This window comes from Balaenoptera borealis (assembly GCF_965194805.1).
Source record: "Balaenoptera borealis genome assembly, chromosome: 2".
In the NCBI taxonomy this organism is placed as follows: Eukaryota; Metazoa; Chordata; class Mammalia; order Artiodactyla; family Balaenopteridae; genus Balaenoptera; species Balaenoptera borealis.
Window position 1 is genome coordinate 170,080,595 of NC_138867.1, and position 24,431 is coordinate 170,105,025.

The window sequence follows — 24,431 nt, forward strand, 5'->3', positions numbered from 1 at the left end:
GCAAGAGAAGCCACTGCAAGGAGAAACCTGTGCACTGCAACGAAGAGAAGCCCCCATCTCCGCAACTAGAGAAAGCCCTCGTGCAGCAACAAAGATCCAACTCAGCCAAAAATAAATAAATAAATAAATTTATAAAATAAAAAAAAATCCAAAATGTTTGAGAGTAGAAGAATATGGTGAATTTCATAATTAAAAAAAAATGTTTACTTCCTCAAATTCTAAGACCTATATATGTGTCCCTTCCTTCTCGCTTAATTATTTAAAATTTTAGAGCATTATATTCGATTTGAAATGTCCCAAAGATGTTGTGAAAGGGGAGGAAAGTGGTAGAATTATTTTACTTATGTGGCAAAATAGTGTTTCATATTTTTAAAAATTCATGGTATAATATGATTTTAACAGGTGATCATATTTTTATTTTTTAAATCACTGTAATTAGTGAACAAATTCTTATTGCTTATGACATATAACTTGAGGTATCTTCTTTCTGGTGATATAGTTGATTGCACAGTTAGAAAAGTAATTCATATTTAATTAGAAAAGAGCATAAAATATCAACCACAGATTTTAATGAAACATTTTAATTTTACTATTTAAATTATGTAAAGCTCTAAGGTATGACTGACAAAGTACTTTCCATTACTTTTTATATTTCAGTTTGTTTTCACAATTAATGGATAAAAGTAAGTCAAAATAATTAGGTAAATTTCCTTTCTCTTGTTCAAAATATTTTATTTATTGATAAATTTTAATGTACTTCAAACTCAGATTGTAATTTAATTATCAAAATATTATTCATAAAATCAGGTGATTTATCACAAATGTCAATTTTAGTCATCCACAATTAACTAAATACTATGTATCCTCTATATTTTATGCTTCCAAAGGAGAAGAAAATTGTAACTTGTCCACAAATATGGTGAATAAATAGACAGATTTGGTATAGCAAAAAATTTTCCTTCTTGGCTCTGAAAAATAAATGACAAAATATCATAGAACTCACATAAAAGAAAACTTACATTTAAGGGCATACAATAAGAAAATTTCCAGTTGTTCTTTTTTTTAAAAAATCTTTATTAGAGTATAACTGCTTCACAATGTTGTGTTAGTTTCTGCTGTATGTATATATGTATACATATATCCCCATATCCCCTCCCTCTTGTGTCTCCCTCCCACCCTCCCTATCCCACCCCTCTAGGTGGTCAAAAAACACTGAGTTGATCTCCCTGTGTTATGCAGCTGCTTCCCACTAGCTATCTATTTTACATTTGGTTGTGTATATATGTCAATGATACTCTTTCACTTCGTCCCAGCTTACCCTTACCCCTCCCCATGTCCTCAAGTCCATTCTCTATGTCTGCGTCTTTATTCCTGTCCTGCCCCTAGGTTCATCAGAACATTTTTTTTTTTTTTTTTTAGATTCCATATATATGTGTTAGCATATGGTATTTGTCTTTCTCTTTCTGACTTACTTCACTCTGCATGACAGACTCTAGGTCCATCCACCTCACTACAAATAACTCAATTTCATTTCTTTTTATGGCTGAGTAATATTCCATTGTATATACGTGCCATACCTTCTTTATCCACTCATCTGTCGGTGGATGAATGGAACTTAGGTTCCTGTAACCAAGCAACTTAGGTTGCTTCCATGTCCTGGATATTGTAAATACAGCTGCAATGAACATTGTGGTTCATGACACTTTTTGAATTATGGTTTTCTCAGGGTATATGCCCAGTAGTGGGATTGCTGGGTCATATGGTAGTTCTAGTTTTACTTTTTTAAGGAACCTCCATACTGTTCTCCATAGTGGCTGTATCAATTTACGTTCCCACCAACAGTGCAAGAGGGTTCCCTTTTCTCCACGCCCTCTCCAGCATTCATTGTTTGTAGATTTTTTGATGATGGCCATTCTGACTGGTGTGAGGTGATACCTCATTGTAGTTTTGATTTGCATTTCTCTAATGATTAGTGATGTTGAGCATCTTTTTATGTGTTTGTTGGTGATCTGTATATCTTCTTTGGAGAAATGTCTATTTAGGTCTTCTGCCCATTTTTGGATTGGGTTGTTTGTTTTTTTGATATTGAGCTGCATGAGCTGCTTGTAAATTTTAGAGATTAATCCTTTGTCAGTTGCTTCATTTGCAAATATTTTCTCCCATTCTGACGGTTGTCTTTTTGTCTTGTTTATGGTTTCCTTTGCTGTGCAAAAGATTTTAAGATTCATTAGTTCTTAAACTGATTCAAGGTGGAAAATTCTTTTCTCTTTCTCTGCTAGTGTACATGCCAGCTGATCTCATTAAGAAGAGAGGAAAGATTGAGTTTGACTGGTTCTGAATTATAGATTTAAAATCTTTTGTTTTCCTTCAGCTGACTTTCAAGGCCCTAATGTGAAAAAGTGATTATACTCTATGCCATTTTAATACACTTGTGAGCAAAGAAAATGAGGGCATAAGACTATGCAAATGGTTTGACAAAAGATATCACACTTTGCTTTCACAGTAATTTTTGTAAAATTTGTAAGTTTTGTAGTGTTTAGGAAAACATAAGCAAAACTAGAATGTAGGTTTTTCCATTAGTGTTATTTTCTATTTGTGGTGGAACTCCTCTGATTTCTTTTTCCCTGTCTCTGTTTTCCTACTTTTTCTCCACAATAATATAGATGCCTTGGGATTGTAAACATCTTAGTAACAGGAGAGAACTATGAACTAAACCTTGCATTCAATTCAATTATCAAAACCTGTGCCATGGTTTTGAGAATTAGATTTCATTCATTTATTGGTAGTGCATTGCAGTTGAATATTTCACAAACAAATTAGCACAGCTTTACCTTCTCCACACATGCCACAGGGATTTTTAAAATAATTCCCTCCATGCTTTTCTTGTTTTGAGGAAGTACACACCACTTATTTCCCTGAGGCACTATAACCCTCTTCTCACACTGTTACTTTTATCTCTCAAATATTCTTTAGACCTTTGTACTCATTATTTTGTTGAACAAGAGTTTTTCCCATAGATAATAGTGTAAATAAGAAAATGATGATGATATAGACCAAAAGGATAATGAGAAAATAGTCTGTTACTTCATGGTTAATGTGATTTATCTCTTTATTCTGACACTGACTTACATGCATTATATAATTTATATATTTCATACTGTACTAGGACTCTAGGGATATTCTTATTTTCTAATTTTACAACTGTGGACACAGATGCACACAACTCATTTCCTTGCTTTTCTTGATGTCCCAACACAATCACCTCTGTCAAACTCACCCTGGAACTGCTGAGTGGATATATTTTACTTTATACCCCTTCCTTTTCTTCCTTTATTTCCCCTTCCCAATGAAGCAGAACGACTTACTAGCTTCTGAATCACATGATTAGACATGATTGAGGACCAACTCTGGTGTCCAGAATTGGGTAAATGGTTTGCCATGAAGACAAGGGCTGATTGCTCCCATCAAGGTGAGACCTTGGTGAACACTGGGGCATATTCCTGCAACATTCACCATCATCATGAAGTCCAGGCTTCATTTACTAAAATGAGTGCCCAAATTTGAATCTGAAAGCTTTAGTTGTTTTCAGATCTTAAGGTTTTGTTGTTTTACTTCAGAATCCATATAGGCTAAGTGCCAAGATATATGTGAGAAGTCACTATCCTATTGTCAATAATTACTGTTCAGTAAAAATGAATAGATATTTTCAATGTATATTTTTAGGTATAGAAACTGCTGACTCCAGATCACAGAGATTGTTGAACATTGTTGATGATAATTTGGAACATGCAGAAATAATGTTATTATCATCAGATCTCTTGTTTTTCTCCACAGATATCATTTAAATATTTTATGAAGATGACCAAACTTCCTAGTTACATTGTCATGAGAAACTCCTTTTATTCACAAGCCAGCTGTGGAATCTCAGCAAACATTTTTCTTCTTCTCTTCCACATCCTCACCATTGTTTTTACTCACAGGTTTAAGCACCTTGACATGACAATTAGTCACGTGTCCTTGATCCACATACTGCTGCTCTTCACCATGACAATACTGGTGTCCTCAGACTTGTTTGGGTCACAGAATATTCAGAATGATGTAAGGTATAATTGTCTTTTTAAACAAGGTGCTGAGGGGTCTCTCCATTTGTACAACCTGCTTCCTGAGCATGCTCCAGGCCATCATCATCAGCCCCAACAGTTCCTCCTTGGCAAAGTTCAAACATATTTCTCCAAATCACCCCCTAGGATTCTGCATCTTCTCATGGGTTCTCAACCTGTCTGTCAGTAAGTAACCTTCTACTCTACTGTGGTCACTCCTAATGGGACTGAAGCCAGTCTTCTGTTTATTGCCGACCACTGTTCTGTTTAGCCCATGAGCTATATGCACAGAAACTTATTTTTCACACTAATGACATTGAAAGATGTTACTTCATAGGGCTAATTGTCCTCTCTAGTGGCTACATAGTGATTATTTTGCAGAGACATAAGAGATTCTCCCAGCACTTTTATAGCACCAGTCTCTTCCCAAGAGTCTCACCACTGAAAAGGGCTTCCCAGACCACCTTGCTGGTGGTGACTTGTTTTGTCTTCATATACTGGGTGGACTTTACCTTCTCATTATCAGTAGTTGTGACATGGAGAAGTAACCCTCTATTGGTGTGGTTCCAGATTATTGGGGTCAATAACTATGCCACAGTTTGTCCTTTGGTGCTAATCCATGCAGATAAGCAAATATTCAAGATTGTGCAGATTCACATAAAGATAGACAAGATGAAAAGGCAGAGGACTATGTACCAGATGAAGGAACAAGATAAAACCACAGAAAAACAACTAAATGAAGTGGAGATAGGCAACCTTCCAGAAAAAGAATTCAGAATAATGATAGCGAAGATGATACAGGACCTCGGGAAATGAATGGAGGAAACAATAGAGAAGATGCAAGAAATGTTTAACAAAGACCTAGAAGAATTAAAGAACAAACAAACAGAGATGAACAATACAATAACGAAAATGAAAACTACACTTGAAGGAATCAATAGCAGAATAACTGAGGCAGAAGAATGGATAAGTGACCTGGAAGACAGAAGGGTGGAATTCACTGCTGCAGAACAGAATAAAGAAAACAGATGGAAAAGAAATGAAGACAGCCTAAGAGACTCCTGGGACAACATTAAATGCAACAACATTCGCATTATAAGGGTCCCAGAAGGAGAAGAGAGAGAGAAAGGACCAGAGAAAATATTTGCACAGGTTATAGTCGAAAACTTCCCTAACATGGGAAAGAAAATAGCCACCCAAGTCCAGGAAGCACAGCGAGTTCCACACAGGATAAACCCAAGGAGAAACACACTGAGACACATAGTAATCAAATTGGCAAAAATTAAGGACAAAGAAAAATTATTGAAAGCAATAAGGGAAAAATGACAAATAACATACAAGGGAACTCCCATAAGGTTAACAGCTGATTTCTCAGCAGAAACTCTACAAGTCAGAATGGAGTGGCATGATATACTTAAAGTGATGAAGGGGAAGAACCTACAACCAAGATTACTCTACCCGGCAAGGATCTCATTCAGATTCGATGGAGAAATCAAAAGCTTTACAGACAAGCAAAAGCTAAGAGAATTCAGCACCACCAAACCAGCTCTACAACAAATGCTGAAAGAACTTCTCTAAGTGGGAAACACAAGAGAAGAAAAAGACCTACAAAACAAACCCAAAACAATTAAGAAAATGGTCATAGGAACATACATATTGATAATTACTTTAAACGTGAATGGATTAAATGCTCCAACCAAAAGACATAGGCTTGCTGAATGGACACCAAAACAAGACCCATATATATGTTGTCTACAAGAGACCCACTTCAGACCTAGGGACACATACAGACTGAAAGTGAGGGGATGGAAAAAGATATTCCATGCAAATGGAAATCAAAAGGAAGCTGGAGTAGCAATACTCACATCACATAATATAGACTTTAAAATAAAGAATGTTACAAGAGACAAGGAAGGACACTACATAATGATCGAGGGATCAATCCAAGAAGAAGATATAACAATTATAAATATATATGCACCCAATATAGGAGCACCTCAATACATAAGGCAACTGCTAATAGCTGTAAAAGAGGAAATCGACAGTAACACAATAATAGTGGGGGACGTTAACACCTCACTTACACCAATGGAGAGATCATCCAAAATGAAAATAAATAAGGAAACAGAAGCTTTAAATGGCACAATAGACTAGATAGATTTAACTGATATTTACAGGACATTCCATCCAAAAACTGCAGATTACGCTTTCTTCTCAAGTGCGCATGGAACATTTTCCAGGATAGATCACATCTTGGGTTACAAATCAAGCCTCAGTAAATTTAAGAAAATTGAAATCAGATCAAGCATCTTTTCTGACCACAACGCTCTGAGATTAGAAATGAATTACCGGGGGAAAATGTAAAAAACACAAACACATGGAAGCTAAACTCTACGTTACTAAATACACAAGAGATCACTGAGGAAATCAAAGAAGAATCAAAAAATACATAGAGACAAATGACAATGAAAACACGATGACCCAAAACCTATGGGATGCAGCTAAAGCAGTTCTAAGAGGGAAGTTTATAGCTATACAAGCCTACCTCGAGAAACAAGAAAAATCTCAAATAAACAATCAAACCTTACACCTAAAGGAACTAAAGAAAGAAGAACAAAAAAAACCCAAAGTTAGCAGAAGGAAAGAAATCATAAAGATCAGAGCAGAAATAAATGAAATAGAAACAAAAAAAAATAGCAAATATCAATAAAACTAAAAGTTGGTTCTTTGAGAAGATAAACAAAATTGATAAACCATTAGCCAGACTCATCAAGAAAAAGAGGGAGAGGACTCAAATCACTAAAATTAGAAATGAAAAAGGAGAAGTTACAACAGACACCACAGAAATACAAAGCATCCTAAGAGACTACTGCAAGCAACTCTATGCCAATAAAATGGACAACCTGGAAGAAATGGACAAATTCTTAGAAAGGTATAACCTTCCAAGACTGAACCAGGAAGAAATAGAAAATATGAACAGACCAATCACAAGTAATGAAATTGAAGTTGTGATTAAAAATCTTCCAACAAACAAAAGTCCAGGACCAGATGGCTTCACAGGTGAATTCTATCAAACATTTAGAGAAGAGCTAACACCTATCCTTCTCAAACTCTTCCAAAAAATTGCACAGGAAGGAACACTCCCAAACTCATTCTATGAGGCCACCATCACCCTGATACCAAAACCAGACAAAGATACTACAAAAAAAGAAAATTACAGACCAATATCACTGATGAATATAGATGCAAAAATCCTCAACAAAATACTAGCAAACAGAATCCAACAGCACATTAAAAGGATCATACACCATGAGAAAGTGGGATTTATCCCAGGGATACAAAGATTCTTCAATATACGTAAATCAATCAATGTGATACACCATATTAACAAATTGAAGAATAAAAACCATATGATCATCTCAAAAGATGCAGAAAAAGCTTTTGACAAAATTCAACACACATTTATCATAAAAACTCCCCTGAAAGTGGGCAGAGAGGGAACCTACCTCAACATAATAAAGGCCATATACCACAAACCCATAGCAAACATCATTCTCAATGATGGAAAACTGAAACCATTTCCTCTAAGATCAGGAAGAAGACAAGGATGTCCACTCTCACCACTATTATTCAACATAGTTTTGGAAGTCCTGGCCACAGCAATCAGAGAAGAAATAGAAATAAAAGGAATCAAAATTGGAAAAGAAGAAGTAAAGCTGTCACTGTTTGCAGATGACATGATACTATACATAGAAAATCCTAAAGATGCCACCAGAAAACTACTAGAGCTAATCAATGAATTTGGTAGAGTAGCAGGATACAAAATTAATGCACAGAAATCTCTTGCATTCCTATACACTAATGATGAAAAATCTGAAAGAGAAATTATGGAAACACTCCCATTTACCATTGCAACAAAAAGAATAAAATACCTAGGAATAAACCTACCTAGGGAGACAAAAGACCTGTATGCAGAAAACTATAAGACACTGATGAAAGAAATTAAAGATGATACCAACAGATGGAGAGATATACCATGTTCTTGGATTGGAAGAATCAACATTGTGAAAATGACTATACTACCCAAAGCAATCTACAGATTCAATGCAATCCCTATCAAATTACCAATGGCATTTTTTACAGAACTAGGACAAAAAATCTTAAAATCTGTATGGAGACATGAAATACCCTGAATAGCCAAAGCAGTCTTGAGGGAAAAAAACGGAGCTGGAGGAATCAGACTCCCTGACTTCAGACTATACTACAAAGCTACAGTAATCAAGACAATATGGTACTGGCACAGAAACAGAAATAGATCAATGGAACAAGATAGAAAGCCCAGAGGTAAACCCACACACCTATGGTCAACTAATCTATGACAAAGGAGGCAAAGATATACAATGGAGAAAAGACAGTCTCTTCAATAAGTGGTGCTGGGAAAACTGGACAGCTACATGTAAAAGAATGAAATTAGAACACTCCCTAACACCATACACAAAAATAAACTCAAAATGGATTCGAGACCTAAATGTAAGACTGGACACTATAAAACTCTTAGAGGAAACATAGGAAGAACACTCTTTGACATAAATCCCAGCAAGATCTTTTTTGACTTACCTCATAGAGTAATGGAAATAAAAACAAAAATAAACAAATGGGACCTAATGACACTTAAAAGCTTTTACACAGCAAAGGAAACCATAAACAAAATGAAAAGGCAACCCTCAGAATGGGAGAAAATATTTACAAGCGAATCAATGGAAAAAGGATTAATCTCCAAAATATATAAACAGCTCATGCAGCTCAATATTAAAAAAACAAACAACCCAATCCGAAAATGGACAGAAGACCTAAATAGACATTTCTCCAAAGAAGACATACAGATGGCCAAGAAACACATGAAAAGCTGCTCAACATTACTAATTATTAGAGAAATACAGATCAAAACTACAATGAGGTATCACCTCACACCAGTTAGAATGGGCTTCATCAGAAAATCTACAAACAACAAATGCTGGAGAAGGTGTGGAGAAAAGGGAACCCTCTTGCACTGTTGGTGGGAATGTAAACTGATACAGCCACTATGGAGAACAGTATGGAGGTTCCTTAAAAAATGAACAATAGAATTACCACATGATCCAGCAATCCCACTACTGGGCATATACCCAGAGAAAACCACAATTCAAAAAGACACATGCACCCAAATGTTCATTGCAACATTATTTACAATAGCCAGGTCATGGAAGCAACCTAAATGCCCATCGACAGACGAATGGATAAAGAAGATGTGGTACATATATGCAATGGAATATTACTCAGCCATAAAAAGGAACGAAATTGGGTCTTTTTTTGAGACGTGGATGGATCTAGAGACTGTCATACAGACTGAAGTAAGCCAGAAAGAGAAAAATAAATATCATATATTAACGCATATATGTGGAACCTAGAAAAATGGTACAGATGAACCGGTTTTCAGGGCAGAAATTGAGACACAGATGTAGAGAACAAACGTATGGACACCAAGAGGGGAAAGCCACAGGGGGTGTGTGTGATGAATTGGGCGATTGGGATTGACATGTATACACTGATGTGTATAAAATTGATGACTAATAAGAACCAGCTGTATAAAAAAATAAAATTAAAAAAAAAGATTGTGCAAAGTCTTTGGGGGAAGAAGTAATAAAGTTCAAAAAAAAATTAATGGAAATTTACAACTAATATAATTTGACAGTCTCCAAATAATTTTACAGGTTATTTTTCTGAATAAATTCATTGAGAGTTATTACAAATTCTCTGTTGTATTTGTTATATTAACCTTTGTAATGTTGTTGGCAAATACATTTGAGTCAATTGTACACACCAGTTATATCTATAAGCTTTTAATTTTTTGCTTTCCATTCGTTTTTGCATCTCAGACTAGACTTCTGGAATCTTTGTCTTTTTCTTCAATTAAATTATTGGAAAGTATTTTATTAAACATTGATTATAGATAAATGCTCCCTCTTGATCTAAAGTGTCTAACTTTTCTTGTTTTGTTTTTTTGTTTGTTTGTTTGTCCATGCCACACAGCATGGGGAACTGCAACATGCAGGAGCTTATTTCCCCAACCAGGGGTTGAGCCCGTGCCCCCTGCAGTGAAAGTGCAGAGTCTTAAACACTGGACCTCCAGGGAAGTCCCTTTTCTTGATTTCTTAAAGTCAAAAAGTATATTTGATTCTCATTATTTGTGGGAGTTATGTTCTACAATGTTCTTTAAAACACTGAATTAGCAGATACTGATTCATTGTTCATAGAAGAAATGCAAGGTTAGGTTAATGTGGCCCTGGGGTCACAACATTTTTATCAATTGATTAATACATAATCGTGTTTTATGTGTATTTCTGTTTAAAGACAATTTATTGTCTTTAATATGTTTATTTTTTTGTATTTATTTTTATTTATTATTTAATATTTATTATTAATTAACATTGAACTCATGGCCAAGAGCACTGTAACTCATGCCTCAAGGTGAGTGTAACATATAATGTTTTTGGTAAGGCACATCACAGACATCCATGCTTAGTCACACTAGACAGCACATCAGCACTACACTTGGGGGCGATCTTAAACAGGAAAATCACCAAAACGCAAAATTGTGGCTCTAAATATTTCACAAAAATGACCTTGTTTACTGTATAAAAGCTGAAACAAGAAGATGGAGCATTGCCTTGTTGACTTTTGTGGGGAATGTGCATATCAGATAGCTCAAGTTTTTTGCTTTTCTATGCACATTTCTGAATCATTATGGAAATACTGTGAATATTGTTTTGGGGGTTATAAATAAATTTTAATAAGTAAAACTACAAATATGAATACACAGTTAAAGAGGTTTGCTATATATAGTTTTATGTTTAAAATTTCTTAAAGTTTTAAGATAATATTTTCTTTTCTCTTGGCTTCCATTAGAGATTTTGTAAATTGTACTGAAACTCACGATATTTTTTTAGGTAGCTTGCTTTCCTCTGTTTTGCCTAAATTCATTTTTTCTCTAAACATTGGTGTTCCTATTAACTATGCTGTGTCTGTTTATGAATACCCAGCTTTAAAAATCATGCTTACGTCTTGGTAGGTTGTATGATTCTAGGAACTTATCCATTTCTTCTAGGTTGTCCTGTTGTTGGTGTATAATTGTTTATAGTAGTTTCTTGTGATCCTTTGTATTTCTTTGGTATCAGTTGGAATGTCTCCTCTCTCGTTTCTGATTTCATTTGAGTCTTCTCTCTCTCTCTTTTTTCTTCTTGGTAAGTCTAGCTAAGTTCTGATACTTTCTTTTCAAAAAACCCCAACTCATAATTAGATTGATATTTTCTATTGCTTTCTCCCCTCTTTTCATTTATTTCTGCTTTGATCTTTGTTATCTCTTTCCTTAAGCTAACTTTGGTCTTACTTTTTCTTCTTTTTCTAGTTCCTTGAAGTGTAAAGTTAGGTTATTTGAGATCTTTCTTTTTTCTTAAGGAAGATCTTTATCAGTATGAACTTTCCTCTTAGAATTGCTTTTGCTGCATCCTATATATTTTGGTATATTGTGCTTCCTTTGTGTTTTTCCAAGATATTTAAAATTTTTCCGTTTGAATTCTTCTTTGACTCATACGTTGTTCAATATTGTGTTGTTTAATTTCCATATATTTGTAGATTTTTGCATCTTTCCTCTTGTTTTTGATGTCCAGCTTCATACTATTGTGGTCAGAAAAGATTGTTGGTATGACTTCAATTTTCTTAAATTTGCTGAGTCTTGTTTTATGTCCTGTCATACAATCTATCCTGGAGAATATTCCATGTGGACTTGATAAGAATGTATATTCTGTTGCTGTTGGATGGAATATTCTGTATATGTCTGTTGATCCTATTTGGTCCAAAGGAGGGTTCAATTCCAATGTTTCCTTGTTGATTTTCTGTCTCATGTTCTATCCATTGTTGATAGTGGGGAATTGAAGCCCCCTGCTATTACTGTATTGTCCATTTCTCCCTTCAGATAGGGTGTGTATATATTCATAACTCTTGTATCTTTATGATGTATTGACCCATTTATCATTATATAATGACCTTCTTTGTCTCTTGTCACCATTTTTGGTTGCCACTTATTTGGAATATTATCTTCCATCCCTTTTTTGGGAAATATTATCAACCCATTTCCCCAGATGAAATAGGTCTCCTGTAGGCAATACATACTTGGGTCTTGCTTTTCTTATCCATCCAGCCACTCTGTGCCTTTGGATTGAATTAAATCCATTTTCATTTAGAGTAATTATTGATATGTAAGGACCTACCACTGCCATCTTATTGTTTGCCTTCTCCTTTGTTTTGTATCTCCAGTGGTTTTTTTTTCCCCCCTGTGTTTCTGCCTACCTTTGTAAATTGGTGGTTTTCTATGATGGTACACTCTATCTCTTTTTTATGTCTAGTGAATCTACTCTAGAATTTTGCTTTGTGGTTACCATAAGGCTTACATAAAACATCTCATACAGGGCTTCCCTGGTGGCGCAGTGGTTGAGAATCTGCCTGCCAATGCAGGGGACACGGGTTCGAGCCCTGGTCTGGGAAGATCCCACATGCCGCAGAGCGGCTGGGCCCGTGAGCCACAACTACTGAGCCTGCGTGTCTGGAGCCTGTGCTCCGCAACAAGAGAGGCCGCGATAGTGAGAGGCCTGCGCACCACGATGAAGAGTGGCCCCCACTTGCTGCAACTAGAGAAAGCCCTCGCACAGAAACGAAGACTCAACACAGCCTAAATAAATAAATAAATAAATATTAAAAAAAAAAAAAAAACCAACATCTCATACATAAAACTGCCCATTTTATGCTGATAGCTACATATATTTGTTTATCTAATAAAGGTTCCACCCTTTTACTGCTCCCCTTATATATTTTTGATGTAAAAATTTACCTCTTTTTATACTGTGTATTCATTAACAAATTATAGTATTCATAGTTATTTATAATGATCTTATCCTTTAACATTTATACTATAAGTAGGTGGTTGACATGCCATTCTAATAGAGAGTTATAGTTTTCTAATTATGACTGTCTATTTTCACCATTACCAGAGTGTTTTGTACTGTCATATGTCTTTATGTTGCTGATTGATGTCTTTTCACTTCAGCTTATAGAACTCCTTTTAGCATTTCTTTCAAGGCAGATCTAGTGGTGGTGAACTCCCTCAACTTTTGTTTATATGGGAAGCCTTTATTTCTTTTTCATATCTGAAGGATAACTTTTCTGGATAAAATATTCTTGACAGGAAATTTTTATCTTTTAACACTCTGAATATGTCATTTCACTCTCTCCTGGCTTGTAGGATTTCTGTTGAGAAATCCACTGATAGCCTAATGGGAATTCCTTTGTCAGTTACTTTCTTTTTTTCTTTCACTGCATTTAAGATTCTTTTTCTTTTTTTTAACCTTTTGATTCCTTTCATCAATTCCCTCCCCCATCCTACTCCCCTACTCTAGCTTATGGCAATTACCTATCTGTTTTCTGTATCTATGAGTTTTTTTTTTTTAAACTCCACATATAAGAGAAATCATATGGTTTTGTCTTTCTCTGTTTGTTTGACTTATTTCACTTAGCATAATGTCCTTGAGGTCTATCCATGTTGCCACAAATGACAAGATTTCATCTTTTTAAATGGCTGACTAATATTTATGTCTATATGTCTGTGTATCACATTTTCCTTACCCATTCATCTGTCAAATGGAAATTTAGGTTTTCATGGTTTGATTATTGTAAATGATGCTGCAATGAACATGGGGGTGCATATATCTTTTTGAGCTAGTGTTTTTGTTTTCTTTGGATAAATACCCAGAACTAGAATTTCTGGGTAAAGATCCTTTCTTAATCATTGATTTTTGACAGTTTTATTATAATATGCCTTGGAGAAGGTCTTTTTGCATTGAGATAATAAGGTGTTCTATTAGCTTCATGGGCTTGGATATCCAAGTCCTTCTCCATGTTTGGGAAGTTCTCAGCTATTATTTCTTTAAATAAACTTTCTGTCTCTTTCTACTTCTCTTCTGGTACACCAATTATTCTTATATTTGCTCTTCTGATTAAATCCAATAGCTCTCACAGAATTTCTTTACTTTTTAAAAATCTGAGGTTTCTCTCCTCTTATAATTGAATTATTTCTATATTCCTAGCCTCCAACTCACTTATTCTTTGTTTGATCTGTTCTGCCCTGTTAGCAATATTCTCTATTTCAATCTTTATCTCAGCATTGAATTCTTCAGCTTCAGAATTTCTGTTTGGTCCTTTTTTTTTTTCTTAATAATTTCAATACCTTTAGTAAAACTCCCCTTCATTAATTTTATTAATTTTATTCCTGAGTTTACTAAAATGTCTTTCTGAGTTTTCTTGTAGCTCACTGAATTTCTTCATAATGGCTATTTTGAATTCTTTATCAGTTAGATCAAAATATTTCACACCTTGAGTTTGGTTGCTGGAGAATGATCATTTTCCTTTTGTGATACCATGTTTCCTTGATTTTAAAAATTCTTTTTGAAGGTATGTCCTTCTGCTTTCACAAGTGAAGTAGTAGACAACTCCTTAAGATTTTTTAATGTCTTCTTTTGTTCTTACAATTCAACAGATTGGCTATTAGAGACTTTTCTTTTCTATTCCAGGTGGTGGTGCTATATGTGCAAGTTTGTTGTTCCTTTTTCCAGAACTGGCTCTTGTGGATGCCCTTGAGCGCACACACAGAGCCAGCAGCAGAGTGTGGGGAGGTGTGGGCTTAGAACCTGAAGCTTTGTGGGTGCACATGGACTGGTGGGGGTATCATTGAGTGGGGCAAATCTAGAAGTCCATGGGCAGACCTCCTGTTGAAGTCCCAAAGCAGACAGGAGGAAATGCATCTGAAGGAAATGTATTCCTTCAATATCCTTTGCTATTTTTATCTGCTTTCCTTCTTTTACTCTCACTCCTCTCAGCCACGGAATTTTTTCCTCAGAAATATGGGTGCTGCTGGAGAAAAATAGGTCCTTCTACCTGCAACTCACACAACTGTTGCAGCTCACCAATTTTGCTTTCTTCTTGCTCTGTAGGAAAGGCTGCTGCTTCCCACCACCTCTGCTGGAGAAGCTGCTGCTAAAAGCTTAGCCCCTTGCAGTGTCACCCTGGGTGACACTTGGCAAGTGTCCACCCTCTCCTCTGCCTCCAAACTTATCTCTATTCTGCTCTGATGGCATGCCAAATTCTCCTCTCAGGCAGGCTGGACCTCCACGAATTCTCTATTGCCTGTAGGTATTCACCCAATTTTGTACTCTCTAGCTTCCCTTTTTTCTGATTGCAGCAAGTGGGAGTGGGGCAGGCTCACCAACTCCCTTGGTTCTGTAGCTCCCACCAAGGTCCTATCCTCCCACTTTAGGTTGCACAGGGGGATAGAAATCTTCCAGGTGCCCTGGTGTAATGTGTAGAGGCATTTATGTTTGGTTATGGATCTTCATTTAGTTGTTAATCAAAGGGGAAAGAAAAGAGGAATGACACATACCAACATGATGCTGAAGTCACCTGAGAATATTGTTTGGGATTGTATTTTGGGGTCACTTATTAGTTTACAAACTTTGATGTTCAGATGTCTCCCTAGGTTTGCGAAGTTTTCCACCATTATTTCTTTAAATTATTGATCTCCCTCTCTGCTCCTTCTGGGATTCCACGGATACCTAGATTAGTTGTACTAATGGTGTCCCATAAGTCCTATAGACTTTTTTCACTTGTTTTCATTTTTCTTTTTGCTTCTCTGACTGGATAATTTCAAAAGCATCAGCTGACTTATTCTTCCTTCTGCTTTGTCCTATCTGATGTTGAATCACTCTATTAAATTCTCCAAGCCAGTCATTGTATTCTTCAGCTCCAAAATTTCTTTTTAGTGCTTTTTAATGTTTTCTATCTCATTATTGACTTCTCAGTTTGTTTTTGTATTGTTTTCCTGACTTTGTTAACTTGTGCATCTGTGTTTTCTTGTAGCTTTCTGAACATCTTTAGAAAAATTATTTTGAATACTTTGTTGGGCTATTTATGTATCTCCATTTCTTTGGGTCAGTTATTGTAAGTTTACTGTGTTCCTTTTATGGTGTCATTTTCTCTGATTTTTAAACTTCTTGTCACCTTGTATAGTTACCTATGTATTTGACAAAGCAGTCACCTCTGAATTTATGGACTTATTTCTGTGATGAAAAACTTTTACCTGCATGTTGGAACATGCTGGAGCAACCAGTGACCCTAGGTTTAGTGGTGCACATCACCAAGTGCAGTTTGGTGTGTTGTGGCTCTGAGTCTGGGACGTGTGTAATATTTTGTTGGGTCAGGCTGCTGTGATCCACAGCATCAACAACTCTGTGGTCCTTGGCAAGCACTGCCAGGGGTCTGCAGTGGCTGCAAGGGTGTTTGTGATCCTCAACTTTGCTCCCAGTCTAGTGGCTAGGACCAGAGTAGGCAGTGGTTGTCAGAATAGTGGTGTGCACATACTCATTTGTGGATGCCAGCTCTAAGTGCCTATGAGTAGCAGTGGCTGACTTCTAATGTACACATAGTGGTAGGCAGTGGCCAATAACAAGGGCCTGGTCCAACTGTGGGCACACTGGCAGCTGTGGGGGCCCTAGCTGTCAGCGTGCATTCCTGTGACTGCAAGTTCTTGCCATGTGTGCATGGCAGTGGGTGTCAGTGACTGAAGTTGAAACTGATCATGCAGATATACAGCTGAAGATGCTAGATGCAGGTGAGCCCTGTGGTGCAGGCCAGTGACAGGAGACAGAGCCAAATCCAGGCCTACAAGCAACTGTTGGGTGTGGGTGTGGGAGAGAGAGTGGGAAGAGACTCAGTGACTGGTATTTGTGGGGTGAAAGCCAGTTAAATCTGAAGGTGGACCACAGCAGCTCTGCTGGCCATTGGTTTCTTCAGTGGCAAAAGTTGATGGGTTTCTCTGCAGAGCAGGTCCCTAGGAATTGTGGTTACTCTTGTTGCATGGCTGTTATTGGTATCCCCTGATATTCATTCTTGTTTCTAGCCATCCTTATACATCTCAACTTTGTCATTATGTGGGTGGGATGTAACCTAAGTGAGACCTAATGTGGTGCCAGCTTGGGAAGCTGGTTGCTTCCTCCACTCTTCCCTTGTCAGTGAAAGAAACTCTTTCCAGATGGGGAGTTTTCTCTTGGCAATGAGCAGTGCCAGTCTGGGGTTGGGATGATGCAGGCAAAATAAAACTGTTCTTTCTATTTTTATACAGTTATTCCCAGGGGTTTTTTTTTTGTTTGTTTCACTGTGTTGCTGAACATTCTTAAGTGGAGTCCTGAGCTCTCCCAGAGCTGTTTTGCTTATGGATAGCTGTCTAATTGCTGACCTTTGTGGAGAGATAGAGGTTGGGGTTTCCTACTTTATCATCTTGGTGACATCACTTCTACACTAGGGCTGTTTCTGAGTGGAACTGGTGACTTGTGCTTTTTAGATAGTTCTGGATATTAGTCCAGGGCCCCAGCTCTAAGGCTGATTGAATCCAGGCATTGCCTTGTCTTGTATCCTCCTGAAAAAGTCTCTCTCTTGCCACTTTTCTAACCAGTAACACTAAAGTCACAGATATAATGTTTTCAAAGAACTTATCTTCTAAAGAACTATATCAGCCAAGCTTGTGCTTTAAGATGTTTTTTTCCAGTTATAATAGAAACCAGCTTAGCTGAACTGACTTTTTAGAGGAACGTTATGTGTCACACACTTAAGACACTCACCCTACAGGTGGTCAGGGAATGCCATCAGCAAAGAATCCATCTTAATAATTTTAGCAAAAAGACTCATGTGGTCATCAAGGTCTGCCCTATTCTGGTCAGGAGCACACTATTGATCTGGTCACTGTTGAGAAAACAATGAGGTCTTTGATTGGTCAGAACAAGTCGCATACTTCCTTACCTTCTTCTGTTTGGGCAACAGAGAAATGTGTTGCATATAAGAAGAGTGCTCATTTTAACAGAACTAAGAAGCAACTTTGTTAGATAGGCAAACATTTTAGAAATTCAATTTTCCTACAGTGTGTGATATTCTCTGATAATATTAGTTACCATTGTCCAAACGTGTCTTGTACCAGTATCCTCTTTATAAAAATAATTTTGCTGAACAGGGCATTGTAAGGTACGCAAGTTTATCTTCATTTCCTTCAACTGTACATTCTTCTCATATTCATTGATACTTCTGTCTCCATGGGGTACCCTGAAAAGGCCTTCCATCATCATCAACCTCTTTTCCAAAGGCTTGAAAAGATGAAAAGTTAAGATGGCTATTAATCATCAATGGGTGGGAGATTATGTAAATTCATTTAAAAATCGTTTAAAAATTCAAGATTTTATGCTAACCAATTCTTAAACACAATGTGTGTTTCTGGTTAGGTTAAATAAAACTTTTTTTCCTTGCATACAACCTTTTTGGATAAAAGATCTGAATAAAAATAAGCAATGTCTTAGAAAATGTAAAGTTTTAATTACTAACTGAGACATACCAGACATTATTGACTATGAGACAGCACAGGAAGCCTTGAGCTCCTGCACTTTCTACCCAAAACATCTCTGGATATCACCCACACTCATGAGAAGGATAAACTGATGTCATAGACAAACAATATCATTTGAATCTAACTGCCTTGATCAGGCCCTGAGAAACTAAGGACTAAACTAATTTATTCAGGCTGCACTGGCCACCCCAGGGTAGAACTCCCTAGGATAGGAGACCACACTGGGAGCCTTGTTAACCTGATTGACTAATACATGCCTTTTTGAGGTGCCCTAACATTGTAAACTCTTTGTTTCCAGGGGTACTGCATGTACCTCCTGAGAATGTCCTTCTTGTGTGGAAACCCTGCTTATCATGACACTGCCTCTGCCCTGTCTCTTCTCTGGGGCTGGATATGGCTCCAGGGATCCAAGTTCCTGATGCACCTCTCTCTTAGTTATTTGGATGCCAAAATGCCTTGCCACTGTGCTTCACACTGCCCCCAGTGTTCTAAGTTACAACTTCGACCCACTATCACAGAAGCCACACTATTGTTTCTCTATGCCCTTCCCACAGGGTCCTGAGTTGGGTCTTTAAGCCACCATCACTGAGCTATGATGTTGTTGCTCTGTGTCCTACACCCTGGGGCCTGAGTCAGGACTCTGACCTACCATCCCCAGGGCATGCTTCCTTTGCACCCCACAGCTGGTCCAGGCCATTGCTATGCCTTTTAATCCCTGGTCCCATGCTGCTTCATCCTGCTTCCCCCCAAGGACCGAGTCACTACTACGAGCTCCAGTAACTCAGACTCTCATTCCATAGTGACTTTCACATGTCTACATTTCACACACCACCACCACTGCCACAGCAAGTGCTCCTGTGCCACAGGTCCCAGGTGTCACTATAGCTCTGCAAAACCTTGAGTCCAGGACATGAATCTGCTGATGTTCTGAGTACCTGTGTCCCAGACCTGGTACTAAGAGGAATTTACTCAGCTGGAACTTTCCCAATGGGCAAAAAGGAGAACAAGAGGACCCCAGTAGCTTTTTGCACTGACAACCTCAATAGATTTAGCCTCCACTGTCACCACACACACCTGCAGTATTACCTTAGTCTTGGTCACCATGGAACCCTAGAGTCTTTCCCAAAGTTGACCTCAGCTGATGGAGATTCAAGGAGACCATAGCATTGTACCCTCCCTGGAACCAGAGATGTTACACCCCACCTCACAGGTGCCCTCACAGCCACCTTCAACTGAAGGTCTTTCCAAACTGAAGTCAGTCCATAAAGACTGTAAGAGGTGACTGCTCACTCAAATGCACAGATATCAATGCAAAGGCATTAGAAACATGAAAAAACAAGGAAACATGACATCACCAAAGGAACAGAATAATTTTTAAGTAAACAACCCCAAAGAAATTTAGATCTGTGAGTTACCTAAAAAAAAAAAAAAAAAATTCCAAATGATTATATTAAGGAGGTGCAATGAGATTCAAGAAAACACAGACAACTCAATAACTCAGGAAAACAATATATTGAAATGAAAAATACAGTAAGGAGATTTAACAGCAGGCTTACTCATGCAGAATCTGTGAACTTGAATACAGATCTTTTGAAATTATCTAGTCAGAGGAGAAAAACGAAATAAGAATGAGAAAAGTGGAGACAGTCTATGTGAATTGTGGGACATCAGTAAGTGAAATAATGTTTGCATTATGGGAGTCCCGGAAGGAGAAGGGAGAGAGGGAGAAGAGGCAGAAAGCTTATTTAAGAACTAATGTGGAAAACTTCAAAAATCTTCGGTGATATATGGATATCCATGTACATGAAGCTCAAAGATCCCCAAACAGACTCAACTAAAAGAGATCTTCATTGGAAGATCAGCAAGAGTGAATAAAAAGGACAAACCAACTAAAAAATAATCAGAAAACAATTTAAAAATGGTAATTGTAAACCCTTACTTATCAATAATTATTCTAAATGGAAATAGTTTAAATTTCTCAAGAGACATAGAATGGTGAATAGAAAAAAAAAAGATTCAATTATCTATTGTCTACAAGACACTCACATAAGATTTACGGACACACATCTGCTGAAAGTGAAGGGATGGAAAATGTATTCCTTCTGAAACTTTTCCACAAACTTGAAGGTGGAGGCAGTTCCAAACTTATTTTATAAGGTCAATATTATCCGGATGCAAAACTAGATAAGGACACATAAGAAGTAAAATTATAGGCCAATATTTATTCCCTGATGACAATAGATGCTAAAATCTTCAACAAAATACTAGAAAACCTAATTCAAGAGCATATTAAATGCATTATACACCATGATCAATTGAGATTTATGCTTCAAATGCAGTGAGGCTTCAATACACAAAAATCAAGTTGTGATATACATCATTAACAGAATAAAGGATAAATTCATATGATCATCTCAGTAGGTGCAGAAAAAGTATTTGACAATATTTAACACCCTTTTATTACAAAACTCTCAATAAATTGAGTATAGAAGAAACATAACTAAACATAATAAAGGTCATATATGACAAACTGACTGCTAATATCATACTCAATGATGAAGGATTATAAACTTTTTCTCTTAGGTCAGAAATAAGAATGCTTACTCTTACCACTTCTATTCAGCATAGTACTCGATGTCCTAGCCAGAATAATCAGCCAAGAAAAAGAAATAAAAGACATTCACACTCGAGAGGAAGAAGTAAAATTGTCTTTGTAGATGACATGATCTTGTATCTAGAAAATACTAAAGACTTCACAAAAAAAACTCTTAGGAATAAAAAATGAATTCATTAAAGTGGCAGAAAAAAAAAATCAATATACAAAAAGCAGTTGCATTTCTGTAAACTAACAATGAACTATCTGAAAGAGAAATTTAAAAATCAATACCATTTACAATTGCATCAAAACATTAAGATATGTAGAAATGAATTTAACCAAGGAGTTGAAAGATCTGTACACCAAAACTATAAGACTTTTACAAAAGAAATTGAAGGGGACAAAGACAAATGGAAAAAAAAATCCCACATTCTTGGGTTGGAAGAATTAATATTGCTAAAATGTTCATACTACCTGAAGCAATCCACAGGTTCAGTAAAATTCCTATCAAAATCCCAATGGCATTTTAAACAGAAATAGAAAAAAAACTATCTTAAAATTTGTATGAAAGCACAAAAGAATACAAATAGGTAAAGCCATCTTAAGCAAGAAGAACAAAACTGGAGACATCACAATTCCCTTTTTCAAACTGTATTAGAAAGCTATAGTAATCAAAACAGTATGGTACTGGAATAAAAGCAGGCACTTAGACCTATGGAACAGATTGAGAGCCCAGCAGTAAACCTACACATACATGTTCAGCTAATCTTTGACAGTGGTTCAAAAAACACTCAATGGCGAAATGATATTCCCTTTAATAAATGATGTTGAAAAATTGGATATCCACATGCAAATGAATAAAACTAGACCCCTATCTTACATAACTCGGAAAAGTTAACTCGAAATGGATTAAGGACTTAAATATAAGACCAGAAATTGTAAAACTCCTAGAAGAAAACACAGGGAAAAAATCTCTTTGACATTGGTCTTGGCAATAAATTTTTTTTGATAGGATGCCCTAAGTACAGACAACAATAACTAAAATAAACAAGTGGGAATTCATCAAACTAAAAAGCTTCTGTACAGCAAAGAAAACAACCAACAAATTGAAAAGGTAACCTACAGAATGGATGAAAATATTTTCAAACCATATATCTGATAACAGGTTAATATCAAAAAATATAAAGAACATATATAACCCAATAGCAACCACCAACATAATCCAACTAAAAATGGGCAAAGGACTTGAATAGACGTTTTTCTAAAATAGAAATCCAAATATCCAACCAGTACTTGAAAAAATGCTCAATTTTACTAACTATCAGGGAACTGCAAGTTAAAACCTCAATGAGGTATCAACCCACATATGTTAGGATATCTCTTGTCAAACTGACAAGAGATAAAAAGTATTGGAGAGAATGTGAAGAAAAGAGAATACTTGCGGACTCTTGGTGGGACTGTGTCAGTAAAACCATTATGGCAATATATTGATACATATGTTCCTTAAAAAAATTAAAATTAGAACTATCATATGATCAAGCAATCCCACTCCTGGTATTGTCCAAAGGAAACAAAATCAGTATCTTGAAGAAATATCTGTACTCCCATGTTCATTGTGGCATTTTTCACATAGCTAAGATACGGGGAAAAAATTGAAATGGGTTAAAAAAGTGGTTTAAAGTGTTCAAAGGTGAAGTGCTCTTCAACACATGAATGGATAAAGAAAATGTGATGATACATACAAACACACACAGAGAAATATTATTCAAAAAAGAAGAAAATCTTGTCATTTGTGACAACAATGATGAATATGGAGGGCATTATGCTAAGTGAAATAAGCCAGAAAGAGAATGACAAATACTATTTGATGTTACTTAAAAGTAATTTAAAAAGCTGATTTTATGAAAACAAGGTGTATAATAGTGAGGGGCTGTGGGTAGGGAAAATGGGGAGATGTAGGTCAAAGCACAAAAACTTTCAGTTATAAGATAAACTAGTTCTTTTGGGAGGGGGGAGGTATAGTTGTTTACAATGTTGTGTTAATTTCTACAGTATAGCGAAGTGAAGTAGAGTTCCCTGTGCTATACAGCAGGTTTTCATTAGTTACCTATTTTATACATATTAGTGTTTATATGTCAACCCCAATCTCCCAATTCATCCCAGCCTCTCTTTCCTGCCTTGGTGTCCATATGTTTGTTCTCTAAGTCTGTGTCCCTATTTCTGCCTTGCAGACAGGTTCATCTGTACCATTTTTCTACATTCCACACATATGTGTTAATATATGATATTTGTTTTTCTCTTTCTGACTTACTTCACTCTGTATGACAGTCTATAAATCCATCCACGTCCCTACAAATGAGCTAATTTCATTCCTTTTTATGGCTGAGTAATATTCCATTGTATATATGTACCACTTGTTCTTTATCCATTCGTCTGTCAATGGGCATTTAGGTTGCTTCCATGACCTGGCTACTGTAAATAGTGCTGCAATGAACATTGGGGTGCATGTGTCATTTTGAATTATGGTTTTCTCTGGGTATGTGCCCATTGGTGGGATTGAAGGGTCATATAGTAGTTCTATTTTTAGTTTTTTAAGGAACCTCCATACTGTTCTCCATAGTGGCTGTATCAATTTACATTCCCACCAACAGTGCAAGAGGGTTCCCTTTTCTTCACACCCTGTCCAGTATTTATTGTTTGTAGAATTTTTGATGATGTCCATTCTGACCAGTGTAAGGTGATACCTCATTGTAGTTTTGATTTGCAATTTTCTAATAATTAGTGTTATTGAGCATCTTCTCACATGTTTGTTGACCATCTGTATATCTCCTTTGGAGAAATGTGTATTTAGGTCTTCTGCCCATTTTTTATTGGGTTGTTTGGTTTTTTGATGTTGAGCTGACTGAGCTCTTTGTATATTTTGGAGATTAATCCTTTGTCAGTTGCTTTGTTGGCAAATATTCTCTTCCATTTTGAGAGATGTCTTTTCATCTTGTTTATGGTTTCCTTTGTTGTGCAAAAGCTTTTAAGTTTCATTATGTCACATTTGTTTATTTTTGTTTTTATTTCCATTACTCTAGGAGGTGGGTCAAAAAAAATCTTGTTGTGATTTATGTCAAAGAGTGTTCTTCCTATGTTTTCCTCTAGCAGTTTTATAGTGTCCAATCTTACATTTAGGTCTTTCATCCATTTTGAGTTTATTTTT

General features: G+C 36.4%; 1 protein-coding gene across 1 annotated transcript; it reads left to right on the forward strand.

The window, feature by feature from the left end:
* Positions 1-2,232: 2,232 nt before the first annotated feature.
* On the forward strand, positions 2,233-5,011 carry LOC309623093 (putative vomeronasal receptor-like protein 4). The gene is given in 3 exon segments (XM_082379608.1): positions 2,233-4,104; positions 4,109-4,290; positions 4,334-5,011. Coding segments are annotated over 3 exon segments (1,017 nt in total). The 5' UTR covers positions 2,233-3,852; the 3' UTR covers positions 4,917-5,011.
* Positions 5,012-24,431: the final 19,420 nt, after the last annotated feature.